This window comes from Larimichthys crocea, chromosome XVI (genome assembly GCF_000972845.2).
Source record: "Larimichthys crocea isolate SSNF chromosome XVI, L_crocea_2.0, whole genome shotgun sequence".
Lineage (NCBI taxonomy): Eukaryota > Metazoa > Chordata > Actinopteri > Sciaenidae > Larimichthys > Larimichthys crocea.
Window position 1 is genome coordinate 21,066,292 of NC_040026.1, and position 26,295 is coordinate 21,092,586.

General features: G+C 45.4%; 1 protein-coding gene across 14 annotated transcripts in view; it reads right to left on the minus strand.

The window, feature by feature from the left end:
• tanc2b (tetratricopeptide repeat, ankyrin repeat and coiled-coil containing 2b) overlaps positions 1-26,295 on the minus strand; it is a 136,134-nt gene that overhangs the window by 25,079 nt on the left and 84,760 nt on the right. For 8 of the 14 annotated variants that reach the window (XM_027289030.1, XM_019262803.2, XM_019262800.2 and 5 more), the window contains 5 exons: positions 16,201-16,317; positions 10,408-10,556; positions 7,347-7,530; positions 5,729-5,977; positions 1,283-1,414 (listed from right to left, as the gene is read on the minus strand). In XM_027289030.1, coding sequence (XP_027144831.1) covers positions 1,283-1,414; positions 5,729-5,977; positions 7,347-7,530; positions 10,408-10,556; positions 16,201-16,317 — 831 coding nt within the window. Of the gene's footprint in view, positions 1-1,282; positions 1,415-5,728; positions 5,978-7,346; positions 7,531-10,407; positions 10,557-10,779; positions 10,983-16,200; positions 16,318-16,595; positions 16,749-26,295 lie in introns of those variants that run through there. The other 6 variants (XM_019262802.2, XM_019262806.2, XM_019262807.2 and 3 more) reach the window with 3 other exon arrangements.

Genomic DNA, 26,295 nt, shown 5'->3' on the forward strand with positions numbered 1-26,295 from the left:
CCATCTCCATCTCGCTTCCCCTTCGTCTCGCTCTGTCTTCTCTAACGCGCTCTCACTCTGCATTCGTCTGCACAGCTTAGCTTGCCCTCGGGCGAAAGGGAATCACATCGCAGCTCAGCCGAATGCACTCTCAGCTAAGTGGGGTCTTAACAGGTGTTTAAAACACACGGGAACGCATATTTGTGTTCGCTCGGATGGCAGAGGGCTGCCATTACGGCGCTCATTACTGGCTAAGTGACAAGAGGAAGAAGGGTGAAGGGACACATAATGTTGTGACATAAGGCCATTTGGCGAGGAGGAGGCTGAGGAGATTTGCTTGATCACGCTGTGCCTTCGACTTTGAGGAGTGTGCGGCGGAGCGTGCGCCGGCTGTGAATGTTAAACGCTGAGACAAAGTTTAGCTTCGCGGTGACACAACCTGACAGAACTGCTCTTTGTCCAGACAAAAAAAAGCAAGCTGTGTCCACGGCCGATATCTCGGCGGCATCACTGGTCTGGACTGGGAGAAAGAGCTCCATACGTGCAGACATCTGCATGTGAGACGCTGCGTAATCGACCCTCGCTGGCTTTCTTTTGAATCTTATAAATAACTCGCTCGTCATGCAGCTCTCGCCTTGAGATGCTCTGAGTCGTTGTTTGTGGATGAAAAACAGAACAGTGCCCTATTGTCTCGAGTCTGCGCCGTGTCGGATGAGCAGCGAGCGGCTAAAACCTGAATGACGAGCGAAATGTTTTCTCCATCTGCAAACGTCTGTGCGTTACGATCACACTGCGCCGGGATTCTCCTGTTTGTTTGCCATGTTTCGTCGCAGTTTGTCACGGATAACTCTGGACTTTACGGGTTTAAAACGACAGCAATAACTGCCAGTTTTAGTTGAGCTGCGGGGCTTGTTGCACGTAATCCTCCATCTCCTTCTGTCCTCTCATTTCTTTTCAGCTCTCTACTGTCCAAAAACTGTACTAATAAAAAATTATTTGATAAAGAAATAGTCATTTTAGCCTATTTTTAAACTAGAAAACAACATTTGTTGATCGTCTTTCATCGTATTTTTATTTTTACTTGCGGTTTAGTCACTAAAAGTAGAGCCAGACAAGAAACAGTGGAGATAAAGAGAAAGAGAGGACTGAGCTGGCCTCTCCTCTCTTGATATTTCTGCCTATATTTCCATCTTTACTCCTCTTTTTCCTAAATTGTGGCTCAAAAAGGAGAAGCAGCGTTCAGCGGACACGTGGAGTGAAGCGGGGTGTGTGTGTCTTGTTAACTCCACGCCTCGTCGCTCACCTCTCAGGTCCTGCCCGGAGCGACCCGGCCCGCAGGTGGTGCTCTGTCTGGGCATGCGCAGCGAGGTGCGTAATGGAGTGTGTCTCTGCTCATCCAGGTACGCCAGGTCCTCCAGGTGGGCTGAACTGGTAGCTGTTATAGAGAGAGACAGAGAGAGACAGCATGAGAGACACACACAGTAAACAAGGTGGCATCGGTTCATGCCGTTGTCCGGAGGCAGTTGTCAAGCTCCCGCTTTCTTTCTTGCTAAAGTCCTGCAGGAAACATCGAGCCAGCCCGACATGGTTCTGTCCTAAAAACTCCCCTCCTCTCCTCTCGGTGTCTGTCACGCGGCACGGAGGCAGATGCCATCCGGCCCCTCTCAGGATTAATTAGCTCAACAGACAAATGTCTTATTCATGGAGCGAGCGCCGTCTGACGCTGGCTGCTGATTGTTCACACCACGCTGGTGTGTGTCTTCAGGGCCAGCGCTCGAGGAAAAAAAAACAAACGCGTCTAAATGAGATTAGACGCCGCCGGTGCGAGCAAGCAAGCAAGCCGACTTGATTCTCCATCACACCTGAACCCCGCGGTTCAGTTAGAGGTGAGCGAAGGAGTGGAAGGCGAGGAGCTGTGAAATCCAGGAGAGATTAAGAGACTGAAGCAGTTGGGGGGGTTATTTAAGTTTGTCCTTTAAAAATAAGACAACAAGATTAGAAGAAGATTGGTTTTAATGCAGTGGAAAGCGAAGGAGGGCTTAATGTTTGGAGTTTGGGGGACACAAAATGTATTTAAAACTGAATTTCTTAGTTTATGTCAGATTTGGAGAAGCGATGCACCTGAAACGTCCTCCAGGAAAACCAGGGAGTCGGCCTCTAAACTGTGACAGCTACAATTTATTTAACCAAATGCTTTTGTTAAACCCCGTCTGATCATCCGACTGCTCGCGAGTTCCCAGATATCATTAATTAACTTGGTGAGTACAATGTTATCATGACTGACAGAACTGAGCTGAAATAAAAAAAACAAGATCCAAGTTGTAATGAGCCGGATTTCAGAGCTGGGAATCCTTTTTTTTTCTCTCTCTGACACGATACCTGAAATACTCGTGAAAATCCCTGAAGTCAAATCAAGGAGTTTGGGGAAAGGTGTGACTGGTAATGCATGTTTCTTCTCAATGATATCCTCAGTGTGTCTCCAGTCAAAAAAAAAAAAGAAGAAGGTAAGGCACACAGTAATCCCTCCAAGTGTCGTGGGCTTTCTGCAGCCCACCACCTATCACCAGCACCTCAACACTGATCTCGTCCTGCTGTCGCTGCTGGTTCAAAGAGTTTTTTTTTCCCGTGCTGCTGCTGCTGCAGTTAAGCTCACCGAAGGACTGAGACCGTGTGTGTATATATATGTGTGTGTGTGTGTGTGTGTGTGTGTGTGTGACTGCCTGAGTCACCCCCCGGAAAAAAATGAGGCACATGGGTTTCCCAAAATGGAGGGAAAATGGCAGCTGAGAATGCTGGAGGCTCGGCCCTGATGGGAATGGATGGAGGGGAGGGCGGTGCTGGTCATCTAACTGGGCTAAAAGCGGAGACAGTGGAGGCATTAATCTGCTGCTAAACCGAGGAAGAATGACTCTAGAGCTACAGGGGCTGCGAATGCTTTTTTTTTTCCTCTCCTCCTCTCTTTCAACTGTGTTTGAATGTGAGGACTCAAATCTGTGTGCTCATCATCTCTATCTGCAATGCAGCAGGCTGCTGGGGGATCACATTCACAGTTCCTGAGCCAATGCGCTAAGACTGCACGCACGGTGAAAAAGAAATAAAGAGGAACGAAAAGAAAGAAAGTGAGAGAAAAGTCTCGTTGTGCAGCAGCAGCAGCAGCAGAGAGAGCTTTGCTTAGCTTTGGGCAATGACAGCCACATCAGACGCTTCCTGTTTTAAACACTCTACTGATAGCATGCACACACACACACACACACACACACACACACACACACACTCGAAGACGAGCCGGGCTGCCGTCCAGAGCCGACTCAGATACGAGGTGTGCTCTCGTCTCTGCAAGAGATGCATGATGATAAACAACCCGAGGTTTAAACAATAATATTTCCGGTTTAAGTGTGAGCACGGACAAAGAGGAAATCAGATTGAAAAACATGATCTCAGGTGAGTTTTATCTCAACCTGGTGAATTTAGAGACTATAGAGAGCGTCCAGTTATATAAGCGGGTGCGTATAGATCCTCCAACAAGGGTCAGTTCACCCACTTTCCTTTCCTCTTTTCCTTTTTTTAAACTTTGCGTCTGAGAAATCGATGTCAGGGATTTGTGCTTCCACTCCACTACAAATGGAGCTGAGCTGGAACCGCAAAGAAAAAGAAAAGTCGCTCTCAAAGTTATTCACAGTGAACCGTTTCAAGACGGACAGGTCTGTGAATTTTTCTTGAGAGGCACCCGAGACGAGCGGTTAGGCGTCGGTGGCTGGAAAGTTTTTGAAGTTGCGTGTTCGAGAGTTTAAACCAGTGAAGGTTAAAGAGTACAACTGTACTGAGGGTGAATTTATATACAACTCACTTCTGGAGCCAGCCTCGAGTGGACGTTTGAGGAACTGCAGTCTTTGGTTGCATGATGAAGTGCAGGATTAGGGTCAGAATACTCTTTTTAGAGTCTTAAATTTCCATTTTTTCAGGTACTGGATGATCAGGTCGCTCTTCTCGTCTTTACTTTGGGCGGTAAAAGACTCGTTTCTAAACTCTGATCACCTCTCGAGCGAGCAGTGTTAGCACCACGAAGCCAGAGAGAAAATTTAATACTCCGGTCTTGGTTACTCCGTGCTTCATATCCATCTTAAGCTCTACCAACGCACTGCCTTCATTAGGTAATAAAGTATCCCCCTCCCTGCTCGTTTTTCCTCCCCAGTCGCCTCCTTGCCTCTCGCTCCGTATCTTTCTCCCTCGCTCTCCACACATCAAAGTCTCTCCGTCACTCTGGGGGATAGAAACGGTTAATGCCTGGGGCTTTGATGTTCCACTGCTGTGTGAGCCCAGCCAATCCTCAGCCTGTGCTCAGCCTCCCATCCCTACATCATCTAATAATTCTTTGTGGAGGAGAGAGAGAGAGAGATTATGAAACTCTCTTTCACTCCTCTTCCACATGCATCCATCTCCCTCTCCTCCATACACAATTCCCGACAAACACAAAATACCTTCGGAGACAGCCTCATCTTTGCATCATCTGCAGATTACAGCACGTCTTTTCTGAAGGTCTGCGTATCGAGGGGCGGAGACGAGAGATCGAGGGTGACTCTCTAAACCTGGCGTCGGAGTCGCCAGACAGCGGTGTCAAACAGCAGAACATGACCGATGATGGAGAGAGGGTCATAGCTGCAGCGAAACGCCTCGTCAGGCATATTACAGTGTTTAGTGAAATACATATGCGTGTCTGCGGTGCGCGCACATACACTTTTTTTTTTCCAAGTGGGAGTGAGAGAAGTGCATAATGGAGCTCGTCGTCTGTAACAGCCTCTCGCACGATCAGAACAATAACACAATCATGCCCGTTAGGACCGTCTCAGTGTTATGAAACTGACATTTTTCCTGATATTTACTGTTACTTTTGGGAGCCTCTTTGAGGCGGCTGTGGCCTACATGAAAACACACATCAATGAGACCTCTGTCAGCTCCAGTTTTCCTTTGTGATATTCTTCCAGCCGCAGTATGTTCTTCTTCTTCTTCCTCTGCTGCTGCTGAAGCTTTTTTTTCCCAGACTGTATTATTCTGCTCTGTGGTTTCAATCCACACCACAGGGCTGCGAGAGTTTAACAAAATACCACTGCGGATTTGCAGCTACCCGAAATTTCGACATAAACCCCGTGAAATTTGAAAACAAGGGGTTGTTTCCTCCGTAGATAATCGAACCGTTTCATAAAAAAAAATCACAACAAACTCGATCTAAACCACAGTTTGATTCCTCCCAAAACCAGGCTCGGGTTTTTAGGAAGTTGAGGCCGATTTGTGGGAGAGAATTTTGCCATTTCTTCACTGAATATTTGGTAACATGAGCAGGTTAAAGATGAAATCTTCCCCTCGTGAACTGCCGGGATGGCAAAAAGGGTTTTTAAAGGGCGCGCTACATGAGTTATTTAACAGCTGCGTTGGCTGAAAACGCTCAAATTACAGCCCCACAGATGAGGTCGGACTTCCACCTTCAAAATATTAATATATTCCTTTTTTTTCAATGCTGTTTGGTTGGAAAAAGGGAAAGAGAGGGATCAGAGTTCATCTAGGAAGAAAACAAGCAAGGAAAGGAAGCTTGGAAGGAGGCGAGAGGATGCAGAAACAGAGCCGAACTAGAAAAACCACTCTACAATGGCAGAATTTGTAATTAACCTTATTTCTGTCTCTTCACACAAACCATTTCTGCTTCCACAGGAGAGGGAAGGAAAGGAAAGGAAGGATAAAGGAAGGAGGGACTCACCAGCCACAGAGTTAGGGCGGGGCATGAGGTACAGAGGGATGGAGTGGGCAGAGTGGGAGGACATGCTCTCCAGGTTGCGCTCAGGGATTTTGTTGAGGCTGTAGGTGGAGGCGGTCATGTTTTCATCCACCCTGTACAGGAACGAGTCCATGCCTGATTTCTGGGACTGCCACAGTTTCAGGTTTCCCCGGGAGCCCTCGCCGTACTTGCCGCCTCGCTCCATGTTCTCGGAATAGCTGGTCAGAGTGGCTGCAACAGAAAGAAAAAACACACACGCTTTTAAAGTTTGTTTTGACAGCCCTCCCTTCGTATTTACCGCTCTATTCTGAATTATCCGCGGCGGGTTGATGTAATACTTTCCTCATCAAACTGCAGGTGTTCGTTATTGTTGCCTGGAAACAATGTCGCCACCGCTTTTGACACAAAACCCCCCTCACATCGGCGAGCGTTATCATCTCTCCTTGTTTACTTCCTAACAATGCAGTTGATGTCAACATGACACGTACGCCTGAATCATCCATCAGAGGGATTACGGGGCTGTGGAAACTGACCACGGAGTTCAGGTGGAGTTGAGTACGAGGGGGTTTGTTGGTGCACATTCAGATGGCCACATTTTGAGCTGCAGTGGATGGGAGAGTCATTTCTGATTATAGGAACCAAGCTACGACCTCAGGCGTGTTCCCACTGACTGTCAAAAGTTTTAACTGTCAGGTGTCCCACACTTTGGAGCTACCTGTCTGAGCAGGTTAGGGTGACTCCTTCTGTGTCTTTTCTTAAATCTTTCTTTTGTTTGGTTGCCTTAAAATCGACTCTCTGTTTATTAAGATTTGTTTGAAGTCCGTGTTAATTCAACACTTGTATGCAAATGTCGTATCGCTTCAGGCTTTCAACATTCACACGAGCAAGACTATGTTTTAACAAAGACTTAAGCAGCAACCTCCGGTGCTGGGAAATAAAGCCAATGCAGAACTACTGCCAAAAACTGCAGTTCCTCTAACGTCCACTTGAGTCAGTCTCCATAAGTCCCCATGTTCAAATGTCCAACTTCACAGCAGAAATAAACATGTTTACAGCCTGGTACAAAAAACAGTTTTGGTCTCTGTAGCTAATTTCCCCGTTCATGACAACTGTACTGAGGGTGAATTTATATACAACTCACCTGTTCACATTATATTAAGGCTTAAAGTTATGCAGGATTAAGAGCGTGGATGCTCTGATTGACAGGTAGGCGCCGTTACAGATGGCTTATTAGAGCGCCCAGGTGTCAATCGACCTGCCTCAGGTCCGCCGATGATTTGTGTCGCATATTTTCGGCTTCGGAAACCGACGTTACTACGTCACTCAGGCTTTGTCCGTTCTTTGTACTCTCACTGACTTGAACCTATCCTAGCACGGGCGCAGGACTCCAAGTATTGACGTGTTCTGGTGATCATCTCTATTTTTCTGACTGTCAACAAATCCTTATTGTTGTCCATTAAAAACAGACATGCAGATATTTGGGTGACATGATCTGTGGCAATGTAGTTTACTTTGAAGAAATAACAACATATCATGACGCCACAGACTCCCAGTCATCCTTTAAATATTCCTGTTTGTTAAGACTCTCTGCGTCTCTCACCGATAATCCCGCTGTCCCTGCTCTCCAGGGTTGAGGTTGGACTGGTGACGGAGCCGTAGGCACAGTCCCTGTTGCCGGCCTGGCCAGGCATGGCAGGGGGGAGGGTGGAGCAGGGGCTGCCTGCAGGGGGTGAGGCAGTGCTGCTGGTCAGGGTGGAGCACGGGCTGATCCTCTGGTTCTGGCCCTGGGACAGACAGACAGACAGACAGACAAAGAAAAGCTTTCAGATAATAACAACTAATAAGTAACATTTTCATAAAATAAAAGCGCTATGACGACAGATGATGATACACGGCGTCAGTTTCCGCACATAAACATGCTAAACAACCGGTATTCTTTCAAATAATGTTGTAAATAGCACCTGTAACAACAGTTTACTGCATCCGGGGACAAAATAACAAACAGTGGAGGGGTAGTACATGAATCAGGAATGTGAACTGGAACATCTAAATGCAGGAAAACAGTCATTTCCCCTTTTTTAGAAACAAGAGGGAGTGACCGGAGTCTGTGTGAGTCCCATGACACACGTGTGCGTTTGTATGTTCCCTACATGTAGGGGGATTTAAAGTTTTCACAACTTTAAATGGATGTCATAAAATCAGGATGGAGCACTCGATTTTCTATCCTCACAGGACGATCTATTTTCCTCTTGATTGCCGCACACAAACACACACTCTGAATACATATTCTTTCCAGTCGCAGCATTGTTTTGGCACCCTGCAGTGACCCTCTGCTTTATCGGCTTATGTTAGGAGACAAGAGACCACAGGGGACAAAATAAAAACACTCTGCTACTGCTGCTGCTGCTGCTGCTGCTACACCCACAGATGTATTTTCACACTAACGCACAGGCGCACATATCTAAAAAAGAAGAGACGCACGCAGCATCCAGAGCAGAGGCACGAGGAGAAAAACAAACAGGGATTGCCAAGTGATTAAATGTGTGTATCAGTGTGTAAGAGCAAACACGTGAACACACGGAGGTCTCCCTCGCTGATGCGTTCAGACCGACGCCGGCTTGAACTCTGAGGGGTGAAGTGGTGCTCAAGGCTGAATCTGGTCTGGTTTAATCTGCAGGAGGGAGACTGAAGGGACATGCTATGCTAATACACACACACACGTACAGTCGGGCTGCGATTCTTTTCATTATTGACTAATCTGTCAATTATCCGTCGACGGCCTCTCGAGGCTCAGGAGACAGATCGGACGCCAATTAATCATAGGGTTGGCGGTTTGATCCTCGACTCCTCCTGTCCACATGTCAAAGTGTTCGCGGGCGAAGGCACTGATGACCGACGGACAAGACGCTGTACGTCGCTCCATGGCAGATTTCCATATTTCCACCCACAACCTTTAAAATCTCTCATCTGTTCTCAGTCTGCACCTTCGCTGCTCGTCACCAATCAAAGTATAAAGAATGAGCAGAGCATGAGTGACACCTACTGTAGGTTTCCGAATCTAAAGCTGAACATCTGTGTTCGATGTACTCCACCTCCAGGCTAATCTATACATCGGCAAAGATGTTGGCGGACCTGAGATGGGCCCTGTATGTGCTCTAATACACTGACTGACTGGTAGGTGACACTCAGGCCTCCAGCATCTGCTAACACCCCGAGAGAAAGAAAAACATTTTCAATATTTGCTGCCCTCTGCTCTCCTCGCCGTGGACGGGACTGTCACGTTCACAGGAGCTCGACCACAACGGTAAAACAAAACGTACACAAACAGGCGGCGACACACCGCAGCTCTATCGACTGGGCTAATGAACCTCGACCTTAAAAAAAACGCCGCGCCAGGATTGGATTGAACTGCGACGGTATGAAAGGCAATTAACTTGCACGCTCCGCGAGTCGGGGTCACCTTGTTCTGTCAGCTGGCGAGGTCTGGCAGCTACTGGAGGAATTTAACCATGTCAGATGGAAGGTAGGTGTTCACTGAGGACTTTCAGCGTGAACAGCAGCAGGAATACAACAAAAGTCTCTAATCTGCTAATAAATGATGTCTTGAGGCAATCCTCGTTGTATTTGTTGGTTAATGAATCAAACAAACTGCGATCCGGAGAGCAGTATTTGGGGCAGATATGTGAAATAATAAGTTTGTACTGTGGTGCACGATGCAGCAGGGTGCTAGTATGAGTCACGTCTCTAAAAAGAGCCGCTTGAATAAACCTCTCTCAATTTATACACCCCCACTGCTACAGCAGCGCTCACATCAAGCACAGGCAGTCCATCAGTCTAATCGCTTATCCACACTGCTTTAGTGCAAACCCATACCTAGGACCCGCTTTGAATGCCTCGGCAACAGGTTAGCCCCCTGTTTCTCCTCCTCACTCTCTCTCTCTCTGTTTTCCTTCCTCAATTTGGAGAATTCATACCTGTCAAGTCAGGTTCACGTACGGAAACCACAGCATCTGCTGCAGAGCTCAGAGCGGGTCCGTTGTGCCAAGAGCTGTTTGTTGCACAACTGCCAAATTCACAAGCTGAAAGGTTACCGTGCGCAGAGAGAGATAGCGGGAACATAAAGTCGAACCTGACCTCCCCTCCTCTTGTCAACTCGATAAACAAAGTATGTCGGGGGGGAAATGAATAATTGAGAGTATTTGTTATATAAAAAATCTAATTAGACGGGTGGATATGCTTGATGGAGAGGCGCTGATAAGTTCTGAATCCGAAGCTCAGGGCAATTTACAGAGAAGTCTTTTGATCTGGCTCCCCTGTCTTCCAGAGATCTGTCAAAACCGAGTGTAAACAAGGACATTATGGAGATAAATGTCAAAACAGATCGAAATCAGACGATCGCGTGTTTGTTCACGTTCCCTCACAAAAGAAATGTGTCAAAAATCGTGCCAATTAGATCAGGATAAACCGAAACAAAAGCACGAACGGCGATGGAAAATTTAACTAAAGCACTTAAGGTTTTGGCGCCAATCGTTTATCCTTTAAGCCAGAGACGACCTGAGACAAAGTGTCCCATAAAGTGCCTCAAAGTGATTGTGTGACATCATAGATTTGAGAGATTTGAGTCTCTGAGTCACGTCCGCAAAGCAGATCTAGTTCCCTACCTGTCTCGCCTCGGGTTCCTCCATGCTGTACTGGGTACCTGCCGGCCCCTCACTCACTTTGTCTCCCAGAAGGAAACCCAGGCGCGTCATCAATGTGTTGGCTGCCTCATCCACCGACGGAGGGGGGCCCAGCTCCTGGCTTGACTCCCCTGCAGAGAGAGAGAGAGAGGAGGTGGAGGTGGAGGAAGAGAGAAGGAATGTGTGTCAGCGGTGGGTAGAAACAGGACAGCGTATTTTCACAAAACGACACCTCTTTACCTGAAAACACTAAAGGAGGAACACCTGCTTTGCATAAACCACAGCAGCGACAACAAACCCGGATACAGGATACACAGCACCTGTGCTTCGAGACAACGCAACAAAACACCCTACCTGAGTTTCCCCGGAGCTCAGAGCTGTGCATTACACATGACACGTTCCCCCCCCGCGGGCGGGCCGAGGTGTCTTCTTACGCAAACTCCCGGATAAAAAATCCCCCGTTCAGCCGCGACCACGAGGATCCCTTTAAAAAACTGTTTACAAAAGCCTTTTCCACGCGGACTGGCAAAAGACGACAGCTCCTTCCGCACCACTCATCACCACTGCAGCTCAGGTGACGCAATGAGATACGCCCATTACCTGTGTGTGTCTGTGTGTGTGTGTGTGACTTTTTAAGCCAAAGTGGGTGTGTATCCACCTCTCTATGCTGTTTACAGAGGCTCCTATCTCTACAGAGAGAAAATAAAACACAGCGGTGAGAGCCTGCATGATGATCAGATAATCAAAAACCACACACATACACACACACACACACACACACACACACACACACAGACGTAGAGCTGTGGGATTTCACTTAAAATCCCTTAATGACCTCATCTCTTCGCCTCTGTTGCCTGGTTACTTTCCATCCATAACAAACTGTCATCGGCGGTTTCATGTTTTTTTTTTGTTTGTTTTTTTTGTTTTCATACCCAAGAGGTGCAGAGCTGTATCACTTTCAATTAAATTTCACTTTATTTACTGGAGTGTCACTCAGAGCTGGAGCTTTCCACTAAATGCTCACCCTGCTGGCAGCTAGTGGCCAAACACAAACAGCTGTGATTGGATGTATGAGTCTCTGAATTGGCCCCTGGACATTAATGACACTGAAGCCTGAAGCAGCACGAGATGGTCGTTTTAAATAAACAGCAGTGAGACTGAGGCGGCCTGCGGCAGAACCTGTTTCCTCTCCCTCGACTCCTCGCTCGTTTTCCTGCAAGGCAGGTTGGACCAGATAGGCAGGTAGCTCCACCACCACCACCGCCTCCACCGCCGCCACCACTTCTCTGAAGACAGACAGCCTGTCTGCAGCCTGTGGCCTCTCACTCGTCCGTTCAAAAGCTTACAGACGGACAGGCAATCTAAAGCCCGTCCACGAGCGAGCCAGCGAGCCAGCGGACAGGCAGGATCCTCATTAGATTAACTCCCAAGTCTTTCTGAGCGAGTGAGGAAGACAGGCAGCTTCAAGCACAGGCAGGGGAAAACTTTGAGGCAAATGAGGACGAGACGCGTCGCCGAGCCTCAATAAAAACACACAGCGGCAGCCAATAATGAGGTAATCACAGCACACATTAGGTCCAAAACAGATAATTACGCATGAAGCCTTGATGAGATGGGATAAAACCGGCTCGGTAATGCAGCTGGAGTCACTTTATATGAAGGGACCCTCCAAGGTCAATGAATCCCCGTGCGTCCCTCGAGGAAGGAGCGCAGTAATGGAGATGTAGATAGGTAGATGAAATTACTGCTCCACCTCCTTACAGCTGATGTCGCAGGGGACGGGCACTGAGGTGTGTCGGAGGAAAAATAAAAACATGAACCTCTGAAGCTTTTTCCATGTATTCTGCGTGTGTTAGCTGCATGCCTGCGTGTCTGGACATGGAGGCAGCGAAGGCTTCCCGGTTGACAGACTGGTAGTAGTAAGCAGTGAATACATTAGCACTGATTAGTCAACAGCTCCTGAGGGGTTTGCGGCCGTGATCGTGATCAAACAGGGGCTCTGACTGTCTCTCTCTGCCTCTGTGCGAGGGTCCCTTTGTCTTTAGTCTTCCCTCGTTCTTTATTTTTTCGCTTCACCTCTGTCACAGACAGCTGTCGGACGACTCTGCATCTACGCTTCGTTTGATGTGGGAGGCTAAATCTCTAATCTGGTTGCCGGAGTCCGACGGTAACTCCCTCGAGCTAAACATAGGCAATCCCTTTTTGTGCATCCTTAAACTCGCACGCTAAAAATAAACCCAGTCACAGTCAAGCATGTGGCTAAGACCCAGAGGTTTGGGCAACTGTTATCGCGGAGCTGTAACACGAAATCGAAAGAAACAAACAGATCATCTTCCTCCGGATGTAACCAATACGAATGAGCCACTATCAAAGCGGATATTACCATAATGTATGTATCGATTTCTTCCCGTTTATGGCTCTACTTTTTGATCTTAAAAAAGTCCGGACGGTGAAGTTACAGATCTAAAAGGATTCATTTTAATACAATGAAAAACACAACGGTTCTTATTATCAGGTGATTATACGCTGATGAAAACACACTGCACCTTTAGAATACAGATTATGACAAGCACACGGCTCTTAGCTCCGCTTCAAAGCGACAGCGTCGAGAAAAACACTCGTCTAAAGTCGTCACGGTGACACCACGAGAGCCTTAATGATACAAATTTGAATATGATCACACATGAAACACATCTCTTATTCTCCTTAACCAACACACACGTGTGTGTGAATATTTATATATATGTATAATATACATATATATAAATATATATAAAAACACACTCGTCTCCATTGGATTCCTGGGCTGCGAAGGAGACAGATGGTTGCCATAGCAACTATCTTTGCGCGCAGCTAGGAATGTGTTTCTGTGCGAGCGCATCTGTTTTCCTCTCCGCGGCCGTCCACGGATGATCTGCCCTCTCACACCGAGAGAAGAGAGGAGAAGAGAAGAGAGAAAGACGAAGGAAGCATGTGTGCCGCAAAGCAGGAGGACAGCACAGGACAGGGAGATGATTATTAATAGAGCAGGGCTACAGGTAACATAACACATAACCATGTGATGGTGGCTCTTGTTTCACCGATACCTGGGCGAGTTTCACTTCTTCAGCAGGGCAAAATAATTCCAAATGTGTCCCATGCATGTTCAAAGAAAGATAAAGAATCAGCAGAACAGATTTCAACTACTGAAAACCAAAACAAGGTGGACTCAGCACAGATTGGCATGCACGTCATCAGGACGAGCAGCCACCGGAGGACTAATCAAGAGATCAGAGGAGTGAATTTCACATTCCTCGTGTGCACAGCGGTGACGTTATCTATGCGACAACATTTGGAGGTTTTTAAACATGAAAGCACGCCGGGACACCAGGTGGGGTCGAGTGATATACAGGACGTGCACGCAGAGAGAGAGAGAGAGCGGGGATGTTACTTTAATGTTTATATCGTGTAAATGTTATCACGTCTGGCTGTGTTCGGCCTTCATGGGCAAATCAATACCCAGCATCAATGCGATGAAGATATTTAATTTTCTAGAACAGTGTTTCTCTAATATCTGAAAATATGAAGCTCCTACAGATGTTAAAATAAAGCAGTGTAGGCAAACCCTGTTCAACTATGGACAGGAGGCAGGTTTACTCCAGATAAAAAGATTACTGATTGTCGTTTGTTGACAGAACCAGAGCTAATTTGGTGTCAAAGGGGTATTCCTGATCTGAACTTCCTAATATTTCAGTTTTTAAACCATTCATTTTATCTGTGTGCATGACCGTGACAACGTAACAGGCTGATATCGAAACAAAATATTACAGGAAACTTTAAATTATTATTTTGTTTTTGTTCTTGTTGTAATCATTTGTGGTGTTTTAGCTTATTGTTTATATTTATCTGGATATATTTTGTTTTTATTAGCATGCTGTGTTAAATGTTGTCCTGTCTGTCTGACATGTTTATTCGTCTGCTACAGTATAAATATGAGCTCTGTGACTCACAAGCCAAAATAAATATTTCATCGGTGCACATACGGCCATACAGCCAATAAAAGAAATTAGACAGCATGTAAATGTACCTCTAAAATGTCACTCTGGTCCCTTTGGATGCCTCAATACCACAGCTAACACCGTCACTACTCGTGGCGAGCTTGCAAGCTACAGCACAAGTTTGTTTACTTTGTGTCTTGCTCCCCTGCTGGTGCTCAGCCTGCCAGTCACTGTCGATCAAGCACAGACACCGACACACCCCTCAACAGCCGAGACAAGTCCAAATTATTGTTTTTCCTTCCTTAAACAGTTAAAAATAAAATAAAACTGACTTTATTCTGGCTGCAAAAATGCGATTTCAGCTGCTCAAAGTTGAGTCGACTATACACGAGTACTGTGATATAGGATTACATACATCATGTTGGAGGATGGTCTGAGTAAATACTGTTTAAGAAGGTTCAGCTATAGCATCATTAGGAAAGCTTTCACACTGATTCATATAAAAAGGAAGACAACTGCTGGTGAATTTTACAAGCTATCTCTTAAAATATCCACAAACCATATTTAGGACGCCACAAATTTCTTTGTTGGCCATAAAAATCAGCTGATACCTGACTTCCTCCTGGCAACAGACAGTGTCAGCAGCAGCGGCAGAGTGTGGGCTGGCATGCAATCAGATGTTTAAGTCGCTGCCCTGCTGCTTCTCATGCCAGGGCGCCGTTGTTAGGAGCTAAGATGTCCATCTGTCCACCTGGGAGGTGTCGAGTCCTCGCCCCAGAAAAAACTCATCTCTGCTCCTCGGCTCCTCTTTAGCTCAAAGGTGTCGCTGACACAGACGAGAGAATTCCTGCTTGTAATCAACTGTTTTTCCTGCCTCACCGGTGCTGGAGATTACCATTTCAACCCTGAAATGTCACATGCGGGAGCTCTTAGCGGCTCATCACAACTGATAGGGGTTTTTCCACAGTCTATTTCACAGGATTCATGCAAAATAAAGCTTCGGTCATCAGTTTTCCATCCATGAGATTCAACAGCAAGCCAGGTGTTACAACGAAAAAGGGTCTATTCTAAAGTACTACATACTATAGAAACTATAAAAACACATTCTGGTATGTTTCTATAGCAGGTCACCTACTTAGAACACCCATTGAGCAGAAACCCAGCAGAAGAGGTTGAAAGACGGACAAGGCTGGCAGCACTCTGTCGACCATTTTCCTCCTACATTAAAAACAGTCAAGCCCTCTCCATCACTATTTCTCTCACATCTTCATCCAACCCTGGAGGTGCTGCAGCAGAAAAGTCCACACGAGCCAAGGTCAGGAAGCCAACGCTGCAGAGTAGATATACAAGAACCAAATCTCAGCAGAGGACTATCCTCGAGTGACCCGCTTTACTGTCCTCTCCCTGTGTGAGCAGGAGAGAAGCAACTGGGAGGAGGAGGAAGGGGGGGAGGATAGACAGAGGGAAATCTGGACCGTCCACAGGATTACAGAGCAACCGCTGACTGTCAAGTTAACAGAAAAAAAAAAAACATAGGCGGCACCTAAACAACAAGCTCCTGCTCCAGAGGATTAGAGACACGGAGAGGGAGGAGGCAAGGAGGAGGATGAGACTCTGTGGGCACCAGCGAAGCGATTTCATTAATGACCTCAGCGATGTTTTCGTCTTTGCAGCAGCAGCAGCAGCAGCAGGAAGAAGAATAACCGTTTCTTTCTAACATGTTCCAGCATGCATAACGTAACACACAACAAGATGAGGAATGAGCTGGCTTTTTAAAAAAAAACAAAAAACTTACCAGGGCAGTATGTGTCCAGGTCTGGATTCTTGGCAGTGGTGGAGGTGTGTGTAGGGGAGCCAAGCTCTGATTGTGGAATGCGAGGGCTCTCCACAAACTTTGCTTTCCGCAGAGGGGCTGGGAGCAGAAAGCACACACACACACATATAGAGAAGGAGACAACATGTACACACACACACACACACACACACACAGACAGAGACACAAACAGAAAGATCAGGGAGATGGAAGAAGACAAGAAAAGAGAGGAGCGACAGGGACAGGAAAGAAAAGGGAGGAAGACAGAGAGCTTATGAACTTCAAGCGGCACACTGATAAAGATGAAAAACAACTTTCTTAAGCAGCTTCAAATCAAACTAAAGCCAACAAACAAACAAACAGGTAGAAAATGTCACCATATTTCCTCCGTACGTAGGAGCCACAAAGCTGCAGACAAAGATGGGACGTCTGAACCCGAAGAGATGGGAGGAGTGTAACAAACGAGCTTTGTTGTGTCTGTTTGTGTCCGGTGTCATAATCACACCGAGAAATGCAAATCAGATCCATTTTTGAAATGTTCTCGCGCCTGACTCACAAAAATCTGAGACATCAAACGACAAGAAATTCAGAGAGACACACACACAGAGAGAGAGAGAGAGTTGGATGTTGAAAGCCGGGGGTGGTGGTTGTGACACGATCTATCTTTTTCTGGGTTCTCGGTCACGGCATAGGGATTGTACACACGGTTACCCAGGTTTATCTTATAGTATCATAGAGAGTGCATGCATCGTGGCAGCAGCATTAAGTCTACTACACATGTTGTACGCACAGGTACATCCATTCAGTGGCGTCCTTTAGTTTGTCGACTTTAACGCTGCTGTAATCACTCAAGTGTTTAGACTATTGCCACAAAAATGCCAGGCTTGCTCCAACTGGATTCTCTAAAACTTAAATAAATACAGCGGACAAAGACAGACTTTTTGTGACTCAGAGACCAAACGATCTGTTCCACAGAGGTGTGACCTCCAGAGATAAAAGTTGTGCTGCGACGGAGTCCGAGAACTTCAGCTGATATTAACTGCATTCGCTCGTTTGCTCGACATATTATTTGTACTGTACGGGGAGCGTAATTTGTTTTTCAACATCTTAATCTGCTTAAATAAATAAAAACAGATTTATGCACTGCGACGCTGCAACGGTTAACCATTCTCATTACGGGCGAGCGCACATGTCCAAAGCTATCGGGCGAAGCAGGACTGTGCTGAACCAGAGCGGGGTGAGCAGGAAGTCACGAGCGGCAGTTGAAACATAAGTTCGAGCAACAATGACTGCGGAACAAGAACGGGCTGCTTCCCATTTTGTTCGAGGTTCATGTTACAGCTAATGCCAGTACAGTGTGTGTGTTTGTGTAATGGGTTGAAAGTAGAGTTGTCCTTCTGTCTATGTGCTCTTTGTCTCAGTTTATGTGAAGACAGACCGTCTCCTGCAGCACAATCTTTAAAACTGAACAGATTTTAAGTTTTAAATCACCATGCTCCATTTTTATCTGCATAAAAACAGACACAAAACTGTCCTCTGTCTTCAAAAGGTCAACTTTTCAGCTCTGCTTTATGCTTAGTAGCTTTAGATTAGCTCTAGATTTCAAATGCTGGTAATCCAAAGGGTGTTAAAAGGCTTTATAATATATAACATCAGTGCTAGAGCTTCTCAAGCCAGAAGAGAGCATGTAATCCTTCATTTTATCGGAAGACGAAGAGTCTGAGGAGCTCTGCGAATCTTCTCGTCTATCGGCAAAGATCGTGGAATGACGCCTGGTTGCTCTAATAAACCAGCTGTAACGGCATCTACCTGTCAGAAAAATGTGGACATAAACCAAATTATTTTCATCTGATGATGACGTTACATAAAAAGTGAGTTTTAAGTGATTACAATTCATCCTGAGGAGGACAACGATGTGTGTGCTCAAAATCACGAACGTCAACCTCGTGGTTGCGCAGCAGAAAGTAAATAATGATATACAGGCGCTGAAAAAGTTTGACAACAACATATTTTGCAATTACAGGAATTCCTTGAAAAGTCTGCAGCTTTTCACTTGTTCCTCATCGCGTAACTTTTTTTTCACCAATTCGCCGCAATCTGCTGTCAAGATTTGAGATATTCTGCTCACTAACAAACACACAGTCAAACAAACAAAAGCAAAATCTCCTTGGCAGAGGGAATAAAGAACTCCTCCAGAGTTAGACGTGTTCGCTTGCCACAAACACACACACACAGAAAATGAGTGTTAATGCTGTGTTAGTATGGTCTGGAGAGGACTCAGCTCATTGACCACATCTAGGACTCGAGCCAGCACAGATGCCACAGTGAGAAACTACAACTGACAGCCAGGAGGAAGGAGGGACCGGAGTTATCCACGGCTGGATCAACTACCATGACAGCGACTCTGACGGAGACTTGACAAACAGGCTTTTTTTTTTTGTTAATTACTAGTTACAAATTACACAGGAGAAATCTATAAAACATGTCAGTCAATGGATAAGTAACAACTAGGTGTGCAAGCTTACAAGGCGCTGCGTACGTTACCTTCGGAGGCAAGAGAAGACACGGAGAAAGCAAGCCAGTACATGCTACTGTAGTCAAGAACCATTGACTTTCCAAGAAACATGAGGCTACGACAAAAAACGTACAAATATTAAAGCGTTTCCTCGATATTTATACGTATTAGTGTTTAAAAATTTGCATGGTCGAGTCCCCTAAAAGGGAAAAGCAGAGCAACACAGCAGTTTGTAACGGATGGGCAGCAGGAGGTAGAGCGGGGTCATCATCATCATAATCAGATGATCGGTGGTTCGATCCCCGCCTTCTCCGGTCAATGTCGTGTCAAAGTCAAACCCCAGATTGCTTCTGAATAAAATGTGTAAATGATTAGCTCCCAGACTGACGAGCAGTTGGCCCCTTGCATGGCAGCCATCGGTGTATGAATGGGTGAATGCGAAAGTCTTGTGTACCGTTTACTTTCATTCAAAAAGAACCGAAAGTTAAATTCTCTTTCAAACCACAGTCTTTATTTTGAAAATCTGCAGCTTAAACTCTTATAAAAAGCTACAAAATAAGGGTGACGGACCGAGCTTTCACCTTACAGTGAGCGTTGGGGTTGCAAAATTCTGGGAATTTGTTTGAACGTTGTACATTTTCCATGGGAATTTATGGGAATAAATGGAATTTCCCTTCATAGGGAACTTCTAGATGCGGAAAATATATTGTAGTATAATCTTGACTAAAAAAAAACAGATACAAGTACACTTGAATATCTGCTGCTGCACTGCCGATTTATAATATTTCACAAATTCCCCTGCTTAAATTCCCATGGCAAGTTTCTGGAAATTTACAGGCATTTTTCCACCTCTTTGCAACCCTAGAGAGCATCCAGAAAGATTTCCTCACATGCATCAACAGTGTTAACAGTTTAAATCTCCTCCAGGACACCTGTGCAACCCCCAAACATAGCATGTCGCTGCACAAAGACTGTGCTGAGATAATAAAAGCATTATTTATTCCCCCCCTCACAGATTATCAGTTAATGGATAAACTCTGCTGGATGTGAGATTACCATTTATTTATTTATTTTTTGGTCTCTCCTGATCGCACCTCTATAAAATGGCGTAAAGTGAGACTCTGTCTATTGGAGTAAATCCTCTCTATAGCACCGGCTCCAGGAGACTAAATCCCAGGGACTTCTCTCCTGCAGTTCTGTTGTCAATAGTGTGCCAGGCCGGGGATGGGTGACAGTGTGATGGATGGCAGCAGGCAAATCCACTCGTCTAATGAGCTTATGAATAAATATATCTAGTCTAGTGTGTGTGCAGATGCACGTGGCCGTGAAATAGATTTTTGTCACATGCTCATGGACGTGAGGGTGTGGGTATGAATATGCATGTGGCATGTATGCAAGTGTACATGTGAGATTAGAGCGAGATCAGTGACGGTAAATAAGCCAAAGGACAATGTGAAAATTTTAAAAAGCTGATCTCTATTCCCCGAGAAAAAAAAGAAAAAAAGAGAAAGCAAGTCAATATTGTGATTCAAATTCATGTATTGTGCACATGAAAGAGAGAGAGAGAGCTTCTTTTCAACGCGACGGTCCCCTCAGACGCAACCGACGAAACAAAATGACAAGATCTGAATATGAATTGGGAGGCTGGAATATGCAACGCACACTCTCATTTGCGGCAGATTAGAGAGCGATAAGCAGGTGAAAGGAGACGGTTTCTGTCTCGGTTACATACATACGACCTCAGGCACGCACTCAGACAAAGACACATTAACATACGCGCACACGCGTGCAGAACAATAATGTGGGTGAGGACATACATTGCCCAGCTGTCTGCAACCCGAGCAGAGCTTTACAGAAAACTGAAGCATGCAGCCCTGGTCACTATGGCAACAGCAGAGCACAGGGGGAAAAACGGCGAGTCTTGCCCACCTTTTTGAAAAAGGTGGTGGTGGTGGTGGTGGTGGACGCAGCAGCAGGAGAAGAAAAAAACGCTTTGAGGTCCCAACATGTTTGCTCACATGTAATCAAATTGTATTGATAACTCATGGCTGCTTTACAGGACAGCGGTGTTCCCCTCAGCACCTCGATCCAAAGAAGTCGACTCTCAGAAATACAAGCTGCTGCTGCTAACCGAGGCTCTGATCCTTCATGCCGAGGCCTCAGAAAGAGCTGAAGAGCTCTGTGTTTTTATTTTAACTCCCCCCAAAAATAAAAATAAATCTATTTTACTCCAGTGACCTATCATGGATGGATAGAGTTCAACTGTTATTGGAAAACTAAGCCGCAACCACCGGGCCTCTGAGTTGATGCAAACGCAGAAGAAGATGACAAATAACTGCAGTTCCTCAAACGTCCACTTGAGGCTGGCTCCAGAAGTGAGTCAGTCTTCATAAGTCCCCATGTTAAAAACTTCACAGCAGAAATAAACATGTTTACAGCCTGGTACAAAAAACAGTTTTGGTCTCTGTAGCTAATTTCCCCGTTCATGACAACTGTACTGAGGGTGAATTTATATACAGCTCACCTGTTCACATTATATTAAGGCTTAAAGTTATGCAGGATTAAGAGCGTGGAGGCTTCATTCAGCTCGCCTCAGGTCTGCTGATGATCCACGTCTTTGCGAATATATAGCTTATATAACTTATATATATATATATAGCTTTAGCTGGGAGACTCTTTAACACCAGCATGACCCTTTTCTATAGATTTCTTATTTACGAGCTGCTGTGACAAGTTTATTTCCCCACTGTGAGATCATTAAAGTCTATCAATCTTATCCTACTATGTTTATGTGAAGGTAATAATATTTCTCCACTGAGGATACATTTAGCTGCCTCTACTGTTTGCAGTCCAGTTGCACTGTGGTTGATGTAGACGACTGCTGCCCTGATTTAGATTTCATTAAACTGTCCGTCCTGAGTGTGACAGACGTACTAAAGAGCACTGAAAGTGAATGTGGGCTTGATACTGACGCCTTCCGACATGTTTCATATGAATGTCACCTGGCTTTGTTTACACACCCAGAGGCTGAGTATATAATAACCCGGCTCAGAGACCGCGGATGGTTTTTGTGCGCAGACCAGATGTTGCCGTGCAACACGTCGAGCTGTTCGGCGGCTTTTTTGACAATCAAAGCGCGAGTCCATTAGCTCGACTGCCTCTCCCTCTTTTATGTATGCATGTGTGAGTGTCTGTGTATCTATCATTACAGCATTGGAGGTGAGGCACGAGAGGGCGGAGGAAGAGGGCTGGTTTTTCTAAGAACGCTCATTAGCTGAAAAAGCTGCTCATTTAGCGTTTAACGTTAACCTCATTGGGTTTGGATTAGGGCAGTAGCACAAAGCGATACCAGAGCTACAACAAATTAATCTGGAGGATCACAAAGAGAAGTAATCTGAAATCTGACGACTCAGCGGAGCGACACAGTTAGCAAAGAGGTGGTTCTCGAGTTAAGATTTAACTCTGCTGATCAAACATGATGGAGCTTTTTTCCCACAGCTTGCTGCATGAGCAGTCAAGGCTAGAAAATTAAAAATAGTCGACCTTAAAAACACGTTTTTTCCTTCCTTTCTTCCGCACTGTTATCAGGATTTTTAACCAAACTACAATCTGTGTATCGTTTCATTGTTCATTTACAAAACTATTAATCAAGAGTACTGTTACACAGCCCTCCAGCTCGACACTATTTCAGGGTGTTTAATAAAAATTTTTTGCCACACTGGACCATTTATTTGCTCTGAGCAGCTTTATTTTTATCAGACCGTCTGTGGTCTAAATCCCCGTTGTGTACATCCTCCTTATGTCCGTACTGCAGGCTTTCTGGGCAGCTGTCTACTTCAGTGAACAAAACCTTCATTCCTGAAGGACTGTGCCCTCATGACTCAGCTGTAGAAGCGCAGCGACTATTCTTAACACTGAGCGGTTCAGACACTTTTCTTTTCTCATGGTCTCGCTCGCTCAGTGGCGTGGTGACACGGAGGTGTGACCGTGAACTTTTCACACACACACACTAACACAGCGGGACGCCGCTTGAAGCTTGAGGATAACAGCAAACTGTAAAGTTTATATATGATATCACTTTATAAGAAAGTGAGAGCAGCATAATGGCCAAGGACACCACTTGATACGGAGGTCTAATAATAGCCCGGCTGCCTTGACCTCTGTCCCAACTGGAGTTCAGCCCTGCAGGGAATATTTATAACCACTCAGCTACGCTCAACTGGAGGACCACACCCTTGTCATTGAGAAAATCAGGACGAGCTGGATGTTTGTCTGCCGTCATTCGATTGAGGAATTAAATTAAGCACTCAAACCGGACAATAAACGAGGAATAGCATTACACGAAGCTTCCGATTAAGATGTTTCCGATAACCGGGCGCTATCTTTGGCGTGACACAAAGTAAAGAACATTAAAGCCCTCAAAGAAATACTTCCATTTCTGACAAAAGCCGCAATCAATTGTGGCTCTTATGTAATCCCGTAGACTGATTGCAGCCATTCAAAGTCAGGGCTGTGATCCAGACAAATGCCTCATAGCGGTTCAGCACCCTGAAATGACTGAGCAAATAAGTTAACAGCAGACAGACAAGTGATGAATGTTAATACAGAGGCTGGTGTCACTGTGCAGTCCTGTGCAGTCGTGTGTAAGGGTTCGGATACGCATGGATACACATATACACACACATACACATAGAATACACAATAACACACTTCTTTAGGCCTCTGTGTGAGTGTGTGTATCTCACAGAGAAGTGTTTGCTCAGCTCTCCACCATCAGCATTTGGAGAAAGCAGTGAGGTGGTATATGTAACCCACTGCTCTGTTTTGTAAGCAAATCATTATCATCGCTATTTATAGCACACTGCGGGTTTCTTTTTTCCACGCTACAGCTTTTTTATGTTCCAGAATGTACTGCTAAACGTCCAAATAAAACCAAAATGTAAGCAACAACCACACCGAGGGGTAGTAAGATACTGATAGTACCTTCATTTGTACAGAAGCTCTCAGGCAAAGATGAGAAATTCAGGGAGATAGATCTCAATGAAACAGGATAATATGTACAGAAAATCATTAAATGGTGGGGATTAAAGATGAAACCAAAGGAGGAAAAAACCTGGATGCAACATTGTTAGAAATGGTTCATGGTATTTCCTTTAAAATACAGTAATCTAAGGTTGAGTGGCAGCCTAGACGGTTTTATTCTGTGAAAAAACAGAAGAAGACAGTGAAAGCAGTAATCTTTGATACTAAACTAAACACTGACTGAAGTTCATCTCTTATAGGTCCCATCATTTAGTTTTAAAGTTCTTTTAACCTCGGTGCACTGATGTGCTCTGAGCTTTGGGATCATCTGAGATAAACTGAAATATAAAATAGTGTATCGTCTGCGTAACGGCGGTGAAACGAGGGGGGATTATGTATGTAAGAAAACAGAAAAGGACCAACAAATGTTCCTTGAGGAACGCCATAGTCAGTGTCTCAAAAACATGTGTTAAGTATGAAGGAAACCAGACAAGTACACTACCCAAGACACCAACCAATTTCCCAAGACTGTCAATCAAAATTGTCATGAACTACTCTGTCAAACTAAGAAGAGCCACTTTGTTCACACCAACAATCGTTCTCAGTTACTTCTCATGGTTGTTTCACCGCTGTGCTAGACTTCATAACCAGTCTGAAACTTCTGTAATGTGTTGTTGTCATTTAGATGATTATGGTACCTGGTTAAAACACAGTTTTCTTTAGAAGTTCACTCAGAAGGGGAGATTACGTATGGGCCTGTAATTGCAAGGGACTGCTCTCTCGGGGTTGCGTTTATTTAGCAGAAGTATACGATAGCTGTTTTGAAAGCTTTGGGGAAGGTTTCTAATTGCAGGTTGTTACCTGGCATAGACACTGGAAGCTGACTACAAAGAGCATGGTCACAGGGGGGGATCGAGAACACAGGAAGATGACTTCATCTGACTAATGGCAGCACTGACTGTGTGTTCTCTCATCATAATAAAAGATTGTAATTTTAGATTTCAGGGAGTTGGTACAGAGTTAGCAACACCGGCTCCACTGATGACTAATTCTACATTTTTGAGGAGTGCTGCTATGACTGTAAAGGTAACAAAGCTGGAGTCATGTGACTCATAACATTATACCCTCCGACTAGTTTTCCACAACTCTAGTGTGGAGCTCCTCTTCTAACCTTTAGCCAAGGAAACAAAGCCAAGGATTTTAAAGGACAGTGGTGTCGTCAATGCTTGATTTATAGCCACGGTATCATGCATGGTACAGACTGTGCCCACCCGTCGATAGAGTCAGCCTGCTTTTGTAATCAGGATTGAGTGAGCGCCATCATGCTATACTGGCACTAAATGGTGCCTATAGTCTATAATCCACTGGTGAGCAAATGAACATCACATTCATTTTCATAGAAAGGCATAGAAAGTCCAGCTAGGCCTACATTTTATCCACAGTCAGGTTAAGTGATGCTTAAAAACTGACCGAAGGAGGAGGTTGGATTTTTAGACAGTCGGTCATATTTATTTCTTCGGCTTACAAACCATTTATCTGACACACGCTCAAGGGATTGCAAGGGAGGGGAACTGAGCAATTATATAAATCAATATCACTCTGAACCACTGCAGAGGGTCTATGAGGTTTTATTTGGCTGATTTTCAGGTAAGTGGGCCACATCAATTTCCCGCAATTTCAAAAAGCCGGGCTTAAGACTTTGTCTTGTGAATAAATACGAGATCACAGCCACCGACATAGACTTCAGGATACTTGAAGAACTCGGTAGTAGGCAGAGACGAGAATAACCTTGGATGACACACTGTACCGACCACATCACCAGCGATACTGTGTTGAATATTTTTCACTCTCAGGCAGTGCTGCCTCGAATAAGACTTGAAGTAGCGATATCTCTGTGTGCTGATCACTTTAGACATTCATTACTAAGCTACAAATGTCATTAGCACACACGGGGGATGCTGTCAATCCTTCATGAGGGATCCGAACTTCTCCCACCTTGGACACAATCAACCCACCCTTAGCGTCACTGACCGATACATCCTGAGTGACAGCTGTCAGAGTAAGCCCATCAAAGCTCTCTCCAGGTGGCGATGCTAAGTGGTGTGAAAACAGGCTGGTGGGTGCCTCATTTAAAAAAACCCCAAAAAAACAACCCATTCACCTGAGACTCGCGATAGCAGCTGCTGATGGAGGTGCCGGTGTTTTGCTACAGCAGACAGTGTTATTGAGACATTTTGTTCTGCTCACACACACACACACACACACACACACACACACACACACACACACACACACACACACACACACACACACACACACACACTCCCTCTGGAATAAGGCAGTGAGGCAGGCAGGCAGTCTGCAGTACTGGTACTGGAAGGAGGAACCACATCCCAACACATGACCGGGTGATCCTGGTACACAACAACAAGCTGCTGCCGCACGGCGTTGGGGACAAACTATTCCCACCACCAACTTCACCAACCCATTTACGCAACCGCATGCTACATATGACGCTGTGCTCTGGAAGGAAAAGTGAG